General features: G+C 44.1%; 1 protein-coding gene and 1 pseudogene across 2 annotated transcripts in view; one reads left to right on the top strand and one right to left on the bottom strand.

Annotated features, from left to right (window-relative positions):
* Positions 1 to 12,736, top strand: part of LOC137377283 (kielin/chordin-like protein) — a 455,612-nt gene that overhangs the window by 283,520 nt on the left and 159,356 nt on the right. For both annotated transcript variants that reach the window (XM_068046829.1, XM_068046830.1), the window contains exon 12: positions 12,455 to 12,571. In XM_068046829.1, coding sequence (XP_067902930.1) covers positions 12,455 to 12,571 — 117 coding nt within the window. The remainder of the gene's footprint in view (positions 1 to 12,454; positions 12,572 to 12,736) is intronic.
* On the bottom strand, positions 3,807 to 4,959 carry LOC137377235 (TM2 domain-containing protein 2 pseudogene; annotated as a pseudogene).

The following is a 12,736-nucleotide window of genomic DNA, read 5'->3' as shown; positions in this document are numbered from 1 at the left end:
TATGAGTAACTAGGCGAGGCCATTGCAAACATTGAGATCATGTATAAACTGATGATTGCAAACATTAACTCTCTGAATTCACCTTCAACAACTGTCAGTATGTCTGTCTGACGTCAGCTACTGGATAAGCAAGAGTTTTCTTCAGCTCAGTGTAGGAGACACTGAAGCTCTCCTCATCAGCTCCTATTCAGAAACTTTGTACCTCAGTCACTGATCCTAACTTCCTTTCTGGCTGCTCGTCTAGGCTGAACCAAAGCTTTTGCAACCTCATCACACTCTATACCCTCAGCTGAGCTTCAAACCCCAAATATGCCTAATCACCAATGCTACCCATTTCCAGCTCCATATTGTTCAAGTAGGTCCATCCTGAAATCCTATTCTCTCTCCTCCACAACCCACCTACTCTCATTATGTCTGACCTGCTGATCATCTGCTTGTAGATACCGGCTGATTTTCAACCTTTCTAAATGGATGTACTACAGTGGAGTGCTCATTTGCTGCCTGCAAAATGGTTCAGGCCCCCCCCCAAGTGGTGGCCTATTTGGGCCAAAGTAAAAAAAACGACAGCCGACTGCTGGGCCTCTCTGCTAGAATGCCAGCTCAGACTGATGTGGCTACAAATGGTGAAAACTGTTTCTGACAATATAATAGCATTTTCATTTCAGTTCAAGTGCAAACCAAATTTAAAATAAAGTACTGTTGCAAGACCTCTGGGCCTCTTGTATTGAACAGCTCTCAGAGGAAGGTGCCAAAGGCTTAAATTATTGAGCAGCACTTGAAACCCAGCTTCAGTCAAGCCAGATGTTTCAAACCTATGGTACTCTGAATGATGTTTAATCCTGTATTTTATTTGGCTTTTCTGTCTCTACTTAGACAGGAATGAGAGTTTGGAATCATACCATGACTCTACTTGCAGCTGTGGGAGCACAGTAGTAAGTTATTGCTTTGTGTGCCAGTCAGACATGCACCTCGACTCCCATGAAGTGTTTATGAAGGTGGCAGATAACAGACAGAGTTGATGGTGCAGCACGTTTTGGTAAAGTACCAGGATAACCTTATGTCGCATTAGAATAAAGTAAAAAAAAATGAATTGAGAGATAATATGTGCAGGACCACCAAAATTGAACAAAGTTTACAATCACAGAGGGAGATAGATCCCAGACCTTTCCAATTAATTTTAAGAGTGATCTACATCAAAACACCTTGTACAACCAAAATGATTGAATGTCAAGCTTAATAGGCAACACTTATCAAGCCTCAGAATATTCAGGAGTTTATAGGGTCGTGTTGACCTCTGATACAACAGCTGGAGTGGTGACTGAGGTTTTTTACATTCTTAGGGCTCAGTAGCACTTGTTTGGGTGCTGTGGGTGCCATGTGGGGATCAAAATGGCATCTGATGCGCCTGCGCACACTGAGGCAGTGAAACGCGCTGGACGCAACCTTGGTAAGGGGCTTAGGGCACGTGCAGCTAATATCTGCCAACATATGAAGAGCAGGCAGAACATGACGTGAATCAGCATGTAATGCTGATGTGATGCCAGCAATTTCATTTTGGAGCTCAGCACTCCAGCCAGCACCCTCTCTTATATAAATAATAAAAGCAAAATACTGCGGATGCTGGAAACCTGAAATAAAAACAGGAAATGCTGGAAATACTCAGCAGGTCTGGCAGCATCCGTGGAGAGAGAAGCAGAGTTAATGTTTCAGGTCAGTGACCCTTCATCAGAACACCCTCTCTTAACCTTGCACAGCTCAACGTGTATTAAGCAGGAGGAAGGATCCTCCACAAGTGCTATTTAAAGACATCATTAACTACTTACAGGTTAGTTGCTGGTTGATTTCTTCTGTTTGTTTTTACAATTCTACAAGTGTCTGGTGCTTTGTATAGTTGTTTCAAGTTGCAAAATCTACAGGGAATGCTGCTGACTTCAAGGCATCTGCACAAACGGTTGCTCCCAGACTTTGCTGCACTAGTAGTCATTCACCTTGGAATCGAGCATGACTAGGAAAATGAGCAGAGGTACCACAGAGCTGGAGAAGCTGCAAAAAGACGGAGAAGAGCTCTCAGCAGGAGGTCATATTTACCCATCGTGTTCAGGGAACAATTCTCCCATCTGAACCGCAGCAAGGAAAAATGTGTGAAACGTCTGCGCTTCAGTCAGGACATCCTCATTGAAATCTGCCACCTGCTGCAGTCCCAACTGCAACCTCAGAGCAGGGCAAGGACCACAATTTCAGTGGCTGTGAAGGTGACCATGGCAATTAATGTTTATGCGGAGGCTCCTTCCAGGCTAAGCTGAAGGTATTTACAACATCTTGCAGTTTTCCTTCCACTGTTGCATGAGCGAGGTTCACTGAGGCTCTCTATTCAAAGCAGTGTCCAACCTGACCCGACTCGAGCCCGAATGCTGGACTCGGAACTTCAACCCGACCCGACCCGAACCTGACACATGTAGTTGGGTCTAGTCGAGTTCGGGTCGGGTAGCCAGGCTTTAATGAGTATGGTGCAATCTATTTGGGTGATATGGCTATCATGATTGAATAGCTGGCAGGATGTGCAAGGTGTGAGATCTGGATATGAGGCTTTCAGCAGTGCTATGTCTATGAAGGTGAGATGAAGCATATGGATGTGAGGTATGAGTCCTAATTGATCGAGATTGTTGGTAGGTGAGTGATCGGGGCAGGGTGCATTGAGCAGCGCCTGAGGTTAGTAATGTAGTTGATCGAATATGGCTTTTGAAGATGAATTCACTGACCTTGCCCACTCACATGAGGTTACTGAAATTCTTGTGGCTGGACTCCCGGCTTCGACCTCCATGGTTATCTATTCCCATTGACTTCTGACCATGCATCTGAATGGCCTCCTTCCCCGCTGTGGATATATGAGATCGCTTCTCCTTTCCACTTCCTCCACTAAGACCTCCTCCAGTGTAATATTTGAAAACCTCGGAGACCACTCTCTTATGTTGTTCCATTTTGTACTGTTTCACAGGACCGATTTGCTTCCTGCACAACTCCTGGCACTTGTTCTAGCCACAATGGACCTCCCTTTTAAGAGGTGCATGCTAGTTTTAAGCAGTGCAGGTTAACTTTAAATGCTGTTCGGAAATTATGATTTTGGGCTCCAGTGATGCATGCAGCCAATAAACAGTACGATTAAGCATTGGCTGCAAGCAGCAATCACTATAATGAGCAGGCAGCATGAAGTTGGAACACAACGGGTGCAGGTTAATCACGCAATATGGTCTCTGCACTTGATTTCAGAGGCTATCCAGTTTAGCCCCTTAATGTGTGAAGAAGATTCTTTAATTTTCTTTTTGCATGTAACAATGATGTTATGTATGTTTTGTAAAGGTGTAGATGGAGTCAGAATTTGGTGTGGTGAAAGATAAAAAAGCTTTCACTCCATGGGTGACGAGACTGACTTTGGTTGCTTGAGATCATTTGAATGCATGGTGACAAATAGGAACTTTTGGCCCAGATTCTCTTCAGAGCTGGCCGCACTCCACTGTTACAAGTTCACCAGAAGTGCACCATAAATGGGAATTTCCACTGAACTTCTGGCGAAATTATTGTGGTAGAACTTGAGCAGCTCTGAGGAAATTCCAGGCTAGTACCTTCATTTCATATGGGTTTTCTTGTTTAAGGTTCAAAGTAAAGGCTACTCTCTTTTCACTAAGTTTCAAAATAGAAGACAAGAAATGCTTAGCCTGCTAGTGATGGAGCAATGCCAATTTGGAATTCAAATTAGAATGAAGTTACTCTGGCAGCTGGAATGGCATGTTTGAAATGTTAATTTTTTTTTTTAACATGATTGCAGAATTTATATTTACAGCATAAAAATGATACACAAGCTATTCCAGCCTACTAATGAGACTTATTATAATCTTACATATACCCATAGGGATAGATAAAACATGTGAGGGATGAAAAAAATGTCTGTGATAGGATTCAGATATGTGTCCAAACAAACTGTAAATATGTCCACAGCAAAGCATAAACAGGCTCCTGATCTGCTTTGTCCTTTCCCTTCCACCAAACCCAAAAATGACTTCATGGAATTCAGTTGGACTGCATCTTCAGTAATAAGTGCACCAGTTACTGCCATCACTGGGCATCAGGCCTCCTGTGATGAGTAGTATTAGATCCACAAACCACCAGATCCCGAGACCTCCAAGTGTCAGCAGTTTCCCCACTGCAGTGCCAGTGTGTGCCAGGCAAAATCTATCGACACCGAAGCACCCCAGGAAAAAGGAAGATAGCAAAGTTGTTACAAAATAGTGTCCCGTATACTTGATACATGGCACATTTCCTCGGAGGAAAGTGCGTGGTCCGGCACACTCTATGTTCTTTAATGCAGCACAACACACTGGTGTGTGCTCCACTTCATTGTAAGCTTGCCCACCAAATTTTACACAACCATATCCTTGCTCTTGGTAGGCAGTCACATTTCCAAAAAGAAATGCTTGCACAGACAGAACTGTAGTTTCCCATTGATATCAGGTGTGAAGCTCAGCCTGTTCATGTGCATTACCAAGTTGTCTTTCAAGCTGTAAAAACTGTTACTCTCTTGGAAACTTATCTGCTTCAAAGGGGATTTATGCATGTGAAAAAATATTACAGTTCTTGCTGCTAGTTTTTAATTTTGGTGATTGCATTCAAGCTGAAGAAGAGCAGATGACTCTTATCTTGGAAAATTGTGGAAAAAGGAAAGATAAATATGATTGTCTCATTCAAAAGACCATTGTGTCCCAAGAGACAGTAAGAAGTTGTTTTAATTTTCCTAAAATACTAACTTCTCTTATCAAACACTGGACTGAAAAGAGGCTTGCTGACCTTGCTGTTTCTCTGTATGATTTTATTTGTAAATAAATCTGGACATGCAGTTTTAGTCTGTATGCAATAGTCTAGCATTGTGTTAATTTTCCACTTCTGAGGAATGTTACATACTGTCATGGTCCTGTAGTTTTTTTTCCGAGAATATGCGGTTTGCCTTTAAGGTTTGCAGAGGATCGGTATTGCTTTAAGAACCAGCAAGCTTCAGGAGTTATAGAAAGGTGCATTTTCAGTTGCCGTTAGAAACAGCCATTTGGAGACTGCGATTCTCCTTACCGTAGATACCATAGATACAACCACTGGGAGTGAGTCTCATGCGATACATTTGTTACAGTTCAGTTTTGAACTGGTTGTTAGTTGAAGACAGTTTGTTCTAACAGACACAGAGACATACAGACACAGTTGGTGTTGGTACCTGAAGAAAGAGCTCTTCTTTGGCCTCCTTATCTCGCGAGACAATGGGTAAGCGCCTGGAGGTGGTCAGTGGTATGTGGAGCAGCGCCTGGAGTGGCTATAAAGGCCAATTCGAGAGTGACAGGCTCTTCCAAAGGTGCTGCAGAAAAATGTGTTTGTCGGGGCTGTTACACAGTAGGCTCTCCCCTTGCGCCTCTGTCTTTTTTCCTGCCAATTGCTAAGTCTCTTCGACTCGCCACACTTTAGCCCCGCCTTTATGGCTGCCCGCCAGCTCTGGCGAACGCTGGCAACTGACTCCCACGACTTGTGATCAATGTCGCAGGACTTCATGTCACGTTTGCAGACGTCTTTAAATCCCCGTTTCTCCAGAGACTGCCTGTCACGGTCATCCACAGCAACGGGCAGCATACTGAGCACACTGCCTCCACTTCAGCTGATAATGTCGGGGTTTCAACTGGACATAGTGGGACAAAACATAAAATGAAAAAGTTATGAGCATGAAGGTGGCATGGGTGTTGTAAATAATGTTGCCATTTTGATCCATGGGTCATCCGGTGGGTCTGATACCAGTGGCGATCTCGCTGTACAATGTGTCTTTGGGGATCCTGCCATCTTCCATGCGGCTCACATGACCAAGCCATCTCAAGCGCCGCTGACTCAGTAGTGTGTATAAGCTGGGGATGTTGGCCGCCTCGAGGACTTCTGTGTTGGAGATACGGTCCTGCCACCTGATGCCAAGTATTCTCCGGAGGCAGCGAAGATGGAATTAATTGAGACGTCACTCTTGGCTGACATACGTTGTCCAGGCCTCGCTGCCATAGAGCAAGGTACTGAAGACACAGGCTTGATACACTCGGACTTTTGTGTTCCGTGTCAGTGCGCCATTTTCCCACACTCTCTTGGCCAGTCTGGACATAGCAGTGGAAGCCTTTCCCATGCGCTTGTTGATTTCTGCATCTAGAGACAGGTTACTGGTGATAGTTGAGCCTAGGTAGGTGAACTCTTGAACCACTTCCAGAGCGTGGTCGCCAATATTGATGGATGGAGCATTTCTGACGTCCTGCCCCATGATGTTCGTTTTCTTGAGGCTGATGGTTAGGCCAAATTCATTGCAGGCAGCCACAAACCTGACGATGAGACTCTGCAGGCACTCTTCAGTGTGAGATGTTAAAGCAGCATCGTCAGCAAAGAGGAGTTCCCTGATGAGGACTTTCCGTACTTTGGACTTCGCTCTTAGACGGACAAGGTTGAACAACCTGCCCCCTGATCTTGTGTGGAGGAAAATTCCTTCTTCAGAGGACCTGAACGCATGTGAAAGCAGCAGGGAGAAGAAAATCCCAAAAAGTGTGGGTGCGAGAACACAGCCCTGTTTCACGCCACTCAGGATAGGAAAAAGGTCTGATGAGGAGCCACCATGTTGAATTGTGCCTTTCATATTGTCATGGAATGAGGTGATGATACTTAGTAGCTTTGGTGGACATCCAATCTTTTCTAGTAGTCTGAAGAGACCACGTCTGCTGACGAGGTCAAAAGCTTTGGTGAGATCAATGAAAGCAATGTAGAGGGGCATCTGTTGTTTGCGGCATTTCTCCTTTATCTGACGAAGGGAGAACAGCATGTCAACGGTCGATCTCTCTGCACGAAAGCCACACTATGCCTCAGGGTAGACGCGCTCGGCCAGCTTCTGGAGCCTGTTTAGAGCGATTCGAGCAAAGACTTTCCCCACTATGCTGAGCAGGGAGATTCCACGGTAGTTGTTGCTGTCACCGCGGTCACCTTTGTTTTTATAGAGGGCGATGATATTGGCATCGCGCATGTCCTGAGGTACTGCTCCCTCGTCCCAGCACAGGCATAGCAGTACATGTAGTGCTGAGAGTATAGCAGGCTTGGCACTCTTGATTATCTCAGGGGTAATGCTGTCCTTCCCAGGGGCTTTTCCGCTAGCTAGAGAATCAATGGCATCACTGAGTTCCGATTTTGTTGGCTGTATGTCCAGCTCATCCATGACTGGTAGAGGCTGGGCTGCATTGAGAGCTCTCAACCATTTAAACTGAAGGAAGAGGATTTTAGTCTGTTTAATTATTATCTCTCAAAATTCTAAAAAAAGTCAAGCCAAAACAGAGATCTCTGGTAATTTAAATTGAACAAAGGGAAGTTAGACTGTGACAATCTTTTACCCCTCAAAAACTCTAAAGTCAGATTGATTCTATTGAAAGTTAATTGTTGAAATTCGCTGGAGAAGGAAAGAATCACATACTGCTGAAGTTAGACTACGGACTGTTCTATTATGGAAGAACCTTTTTTCCTGCATCGGACGACTGTGAGGACTTCAAGCAAGATTGGACTGTAAATTTGCAAGGACTCTAATTTTTTCTATTTTAAATGTTGTTTATAACTTCATAGTGTTTAAGAATTTAGTTCTTCTAATTAAAGAGTTAATTTGTTGATTTAAAGACACCTGGTTTGGTGAGCCTCATTCGGGGGTTAATAGATGGTACAATTTGGCTGGGCCTTTCTTTAATTTGGAAAGTTTTAAATAATATGTTAGCCAATCTGTGGAGCGACAGGAATGAATTAACAGTGCGTTGGTCCCACCACAATCAGAATCGTATACTTTGATTGGGGGCTTTGACAGAATTTTCCACTTCTGAGGAATTCTACATACTCTTAGTGTTGAGCATCCTGTTCTAAATATCCTTCTTTTTCCCTAATCTGTAAATGTAAAATGTGAATTTAGCCAGCACCAAAGAAGAGTGTGGGTGAGAGCAGCCAGCCTCAGAACAAGACAGTTCCAGTAGAAATCTAATTGACAGATATTTGGAAGTAATAATACATGTCAAGTAAATTATGAAACTTAAAGTTGTTATTGAGCTGACAATTTTACTTTTACAAATGCAGGTTGATGTTTGACTAATAATTTTGTAGGGAAAAATATATCTGGTAGAATTAAAAGAACATAATTCTTTTGCTATTCTTTTATTTATAGCACTGGCAATAACCAACACCACCCCCTCCACCCCACCCTCCACCCCAGACATTCTCCACTCCTCTCCTACAGGTACTGTGTACTGCCTGATCACTGATCATTAATGTCTGATCATTACGTGAGAGACATCCTGGCATTGGTAAGAATACAACAAATATAGCTAAATTGATATAAAAACAGAAATTGCTGGAAATACTCAGCAGGGCAGGCAGCATCTGTGGCAAGAGAAGCAGAGTTAATATTTCACGTCTGTGACCTTTCATCAGAACTGGCAAAGGTTAGAAAAGAATTAGCTTTTAAGTAAGTGAAGAGGATGTGGGTGTTGGTGGGGAAGAGAACAAAAGGGAAGGTGTGTGATAGGGCAGAGCGCAGGAGAGATTAAATAACAAAGCTGTCCTGGGACAAAGGCAAAGAGTGTGTTAATGCTGTGGTGAAAGACAAAGCATTAGTCCAAAGAGAGTGTTAATGAGCAGCACTGACTACATGAAAAACAGGCACATGCTTAAAAATAACATAAAATAAAATAAGAAATATAAAAATTTTTAAAAGGCCAGTCATGTTCTGAAGTTATTGAACTCAATGTTCAGTCTGCAAGACTGTAAAGTGCCTAATCGAAAGATCAGGTGCCACTCCTCGAGCTTTCGTTTATGTTCACTGGAACATGGAGCAGGCCAAAGACAGAAATGTTGGCATAAGAGCAGCGGGGAGATGTTGAAGTGGCAAGCGACTTGAAGCTGGGGGTCATGCTTGCGGACTGAGCGGAGGTGTTCGCAAAGTGGTCACCCAATCTGCATTTGGTCTCCCCAATATAGAGGCGACAGCATTGTGAGCAGCGAATACAGTTACTAAATTGAAGGAAGTACAAGTAAATCACCACTTCACTTGGAAGGAGTGTTTGGGGTCTTGGATGGTGAGGAGAGAGGAGGTAAAAGGGCAGGTATTACACCTCCTGCGATTGCATGGGAAGGTGCCATGAGAAAAAGATAAGGTGTCGGGGGTGATGGAGGAGTGGACCAGGGTGTCATGGAGGGAACGATCCCTTCGAATGCTGACAGGGGAGGAGAAGGGAAGATGTGTTTGGTGGTGGCATCATGCTGGAGGTGGAGGAAATAGCGGAGAATGATCATTTGGATGTGGAGGCTGGCGGGGTGGGAAGTGTGGACAAGGGGAACCCTGTCGCGGTTCTGGGAGGGAAGCAAAGGAGTGAGGGCAGACATGCGGAAATGGGTCGGAAAAGGTTGAGGGCCCTGTCACCCACAGCGGGGGGGCGGGGGGTGGGGGGGAAATCATTGGTTGAGGTAAAAGGATGACATGTCAGAAGCACTTTTGTGCTTTGCCGTCACAAGACAAGGGTTGGTGACCTGAGACATTTAGAACCGGCATCAGGAGGGAGTGATGGGCCTGGAGTATTTGAAGCTGGCTGTGTCTGCCAATCTGACCTGGTATTGGTGCCAAAATCCAGGGGCAGGGATCATTTATTATAAAGGGGGAAGCGGGTGTCATTTATATAATGGCATCTGTGCCATTTATGGTGCATTCTGGACATCTGCTCTGCAGTGGGCCACAAATAAGAGAGTCAATCAGAGGGTTGGGTGTTCCATGCTCTCGTGTGTAAGTATATCTACATCATGCAGGTGTACTTCATTGTAGGCTTTCAGATAGGCAGGGCTGGAGGCATTTCTGACAGGGGACTTGATGCTATCAATCCTACCTCCTTCAATTATGCCACACAGAAGGTAGCAGGATCAAGAAGCACCGGCGCCCTCCCATTGGAATTTTAGATGATCGGCAAAAAAAGAGTGGATATCTAGTGCAGTGGGTTTTCAACTCAAACTCCTCCCCTCCACTGCCCAGAATGTGTAATATTAGTGCTCAAAATACAGGGGAATGTCTCTCTGTTTACGGGAAATGTAGTTTAGCTCTGAGCATAATAAAAGCCCAGTGAATGGTGAATGAAAAGGCAACTGTAATAACTGCATCAGTTAGGTTGTTCAAAAAGCCACTACAATAGACAAAGAGTCAGAGGTGCTCTGTGGTAAAGAGCGGTAGATACTGAACCAGGAGTGTGTAGTAAAAACCCCTAATAAAGTTTATCTATGATGTTTTTAGTCTTTAAAACAATGCACCATGAGCCCAAGTTTATGAAAGTTATTCCTTCTGTAATAGGATAGAGTGTCCACAAATGAAAGATCAGATGCTGGTGCCAATGCATTATTGGTTATGATTTATGAATTGGCAAGTTACACTGATTGCCGATACAAGTGAATAATTAGGACTTTCCATGAGTGAATTAATCCCAGTACTGTAACTTTAACAGTGTGCTGCTTCGTTCATTGCTCATCTGTTAATTTGGGCAATCATGTGATATGGCATTTAGGAGATTCAGTGTAAGACTGAGTAATCCAGGGTTGTGGTGCTCCCACAGGACATCACATTGCTGAGTTTCTCCTATCACTAGCATTGCTGTGAGGTAGCATATACTTATAGGGGAGAGGAAAGGAGAAACATTAGAGCCACAGGCATCATGGACTATCTTCAACATCTCCAATATACCAGGCGCAGATTGTTAAACTCCAGAAAGCTTGATTTGGAAGGATAATGCTGGAGCCTATCTTTACTCAATTTCACATTTATTGTGTAGTGTAAAAGGATGACAAACCTGTAGCTCCTCACTCAAACCCTTCACCAGTCTTAGTAAGTGTCTGCTTATAAGTGCTCAAGTAAGACCCCAATTAACATCCTCCACCTTCATATAATCAATTGATACACAATTAACAGATTAACACAGATGCCTGGGAGGTGTTTACCAACTGACCTCCCCTGTAGCCAATCACATTAATTATGAAGTCTGAAAACACCATTGGAGAGAGAAAGGAGAAATGACTCAGTTGGGAGGCTGTAAGAAAGTTATCATCACAAGATAAATAAAGGAAGGGAAGTACAGGACAGAGAAATTGCCAAGATATCTTGGAATAGGGAAGAAGCTGGTTTCATGTTGCAAGGACTCAAGTTGAGTGAAAGGGTTCATTGGCCCTTCAGCTAGATACTGGGAATGTGATGTCAGCAGGAAATCTCACATAATCACGAGGCACTGTCGCTTATAGATTCTGTGGAAGATATGAAGACATTTTGAATAAATCAAGAAATGCTGAACAGTATGGTGATTGTGGGAGGAATTAAATGAAATTTGAACTGAATCTCCAGTATAAAAAAAAATGCTTTGGAAAACTTTACTTTTCTTGAGGGGGGAGGGGAGACGGAGAGGAGTGCTGCCTAATTTTTTTGATATCACATTGTACTGATGCAATTATAGATATCAAAGGAACTTGCCATAATTCAGTTGCATGTTCTAAAGAGATGCACATCGGTTTATAGAAATGGGATCTTTTTAAATCAAGTTGGACATGTTGGAAAAGGGGGAAAAATAATGCTGGAAGACTTACCCCGCAGCATTCCCACCCCACGCTCCGTTTTTTCCTACCCTTGTGCTCACTGGGACTGCTGCTGGCTAGCCTTTCCCCAGCTGCCACATGGAAATGCTAGCAGCAGTGGGGCAGGCCCAGGCCAGGCTTTCAGCTCAGTTTTGCTCCCATTCACCACCTTGCTCCCCAGGGTTGCCAGGAAAAAGGTGGTATTGGGCCCAGGGCAGCAGTTGTTCACCAAGGATCTCTGAATGGAGGGAGAGGATGGCCTAGTAAAGAACTCATCTCCTTCCAAATGACCCAATGAGTTCATCGTTCTTTTAGGTTCTCAGCTCAGCAAAGGCCTAAAAGAATGTTGGTGTTCTCTTTGCATTTTTCCACTCCCTTCAAATCTCCTGCCAGGTCTTCTGGTTGTGCAGGGGTGGGTCATGCTGCACTACAGCAGCAGGCTGCCTCTTGGTGCCAGAAATCCTGACCAGAGCCTGCCCTGCATGGGAAATGATCCCAACCCAGGAAAATGGGCCAGGTTTGGACTGGTCTAGGGGCAGCGGGCAGTCCTGAGATACCAGCATGCCCTGCCCACTCTGTTCACAGGGCCTAACTGTGTAGTGACTGTACCTGGAAGTTCTTCACCCTGACACTGGGTGGCAGAAAGTGGATCCATTCTCAGCGAAAGTTCCTCATTCCATAAGTACAAAAATCACATAATATCAAAAAAGAGTAATGATGAGAACTTGTGATAATGTCTTCCTATTGCAGATCATGAAATGCTATGATTATCTTTTGTTGGCAGATGTGAATGAGTGTGAGAAGAGCAACTGCTCCCACCACTGTGTGAATACACTTGGCAGCTTCCAGTGCCTCTGTCCACGTGGATACACCCAGCACATGAATGGGCGCAACTGTCAAGGTCAGCTACCACTTTTTTTGGTTGAGTTCTTGGGGAGTGGATAAATGTTCCAGTATCTCAAATCTAAACTGGGTGTAGTTTTGCATTCTGCAGAGGAGATTTACCAGAATGGTACCAAGGATACCGAACTTCAGTTATGTGGAGAGACTGAAGAAGCTGGGATTG

The sequence above is a fragment of the Heterodontus francisci genome, chromosome 14, assembly GCF_036365525.1.
Source record: "Heterodontus francisci isolate sHetFra1 chromosome 14, sHetFra1.hap1, whole genome shotgun sequence".
Lineage (NCBI taxonomy): Eukaryota > Metazoa > Chordata > Chondrichthyes > Heterodontiformes > Heterodontidae > Heterodontus > Heterodontus francisci.
Note: the sequence above shows the minus strand (reverse complement) of the source record. Positions and strands in the feature narration are given on the sequence as shown.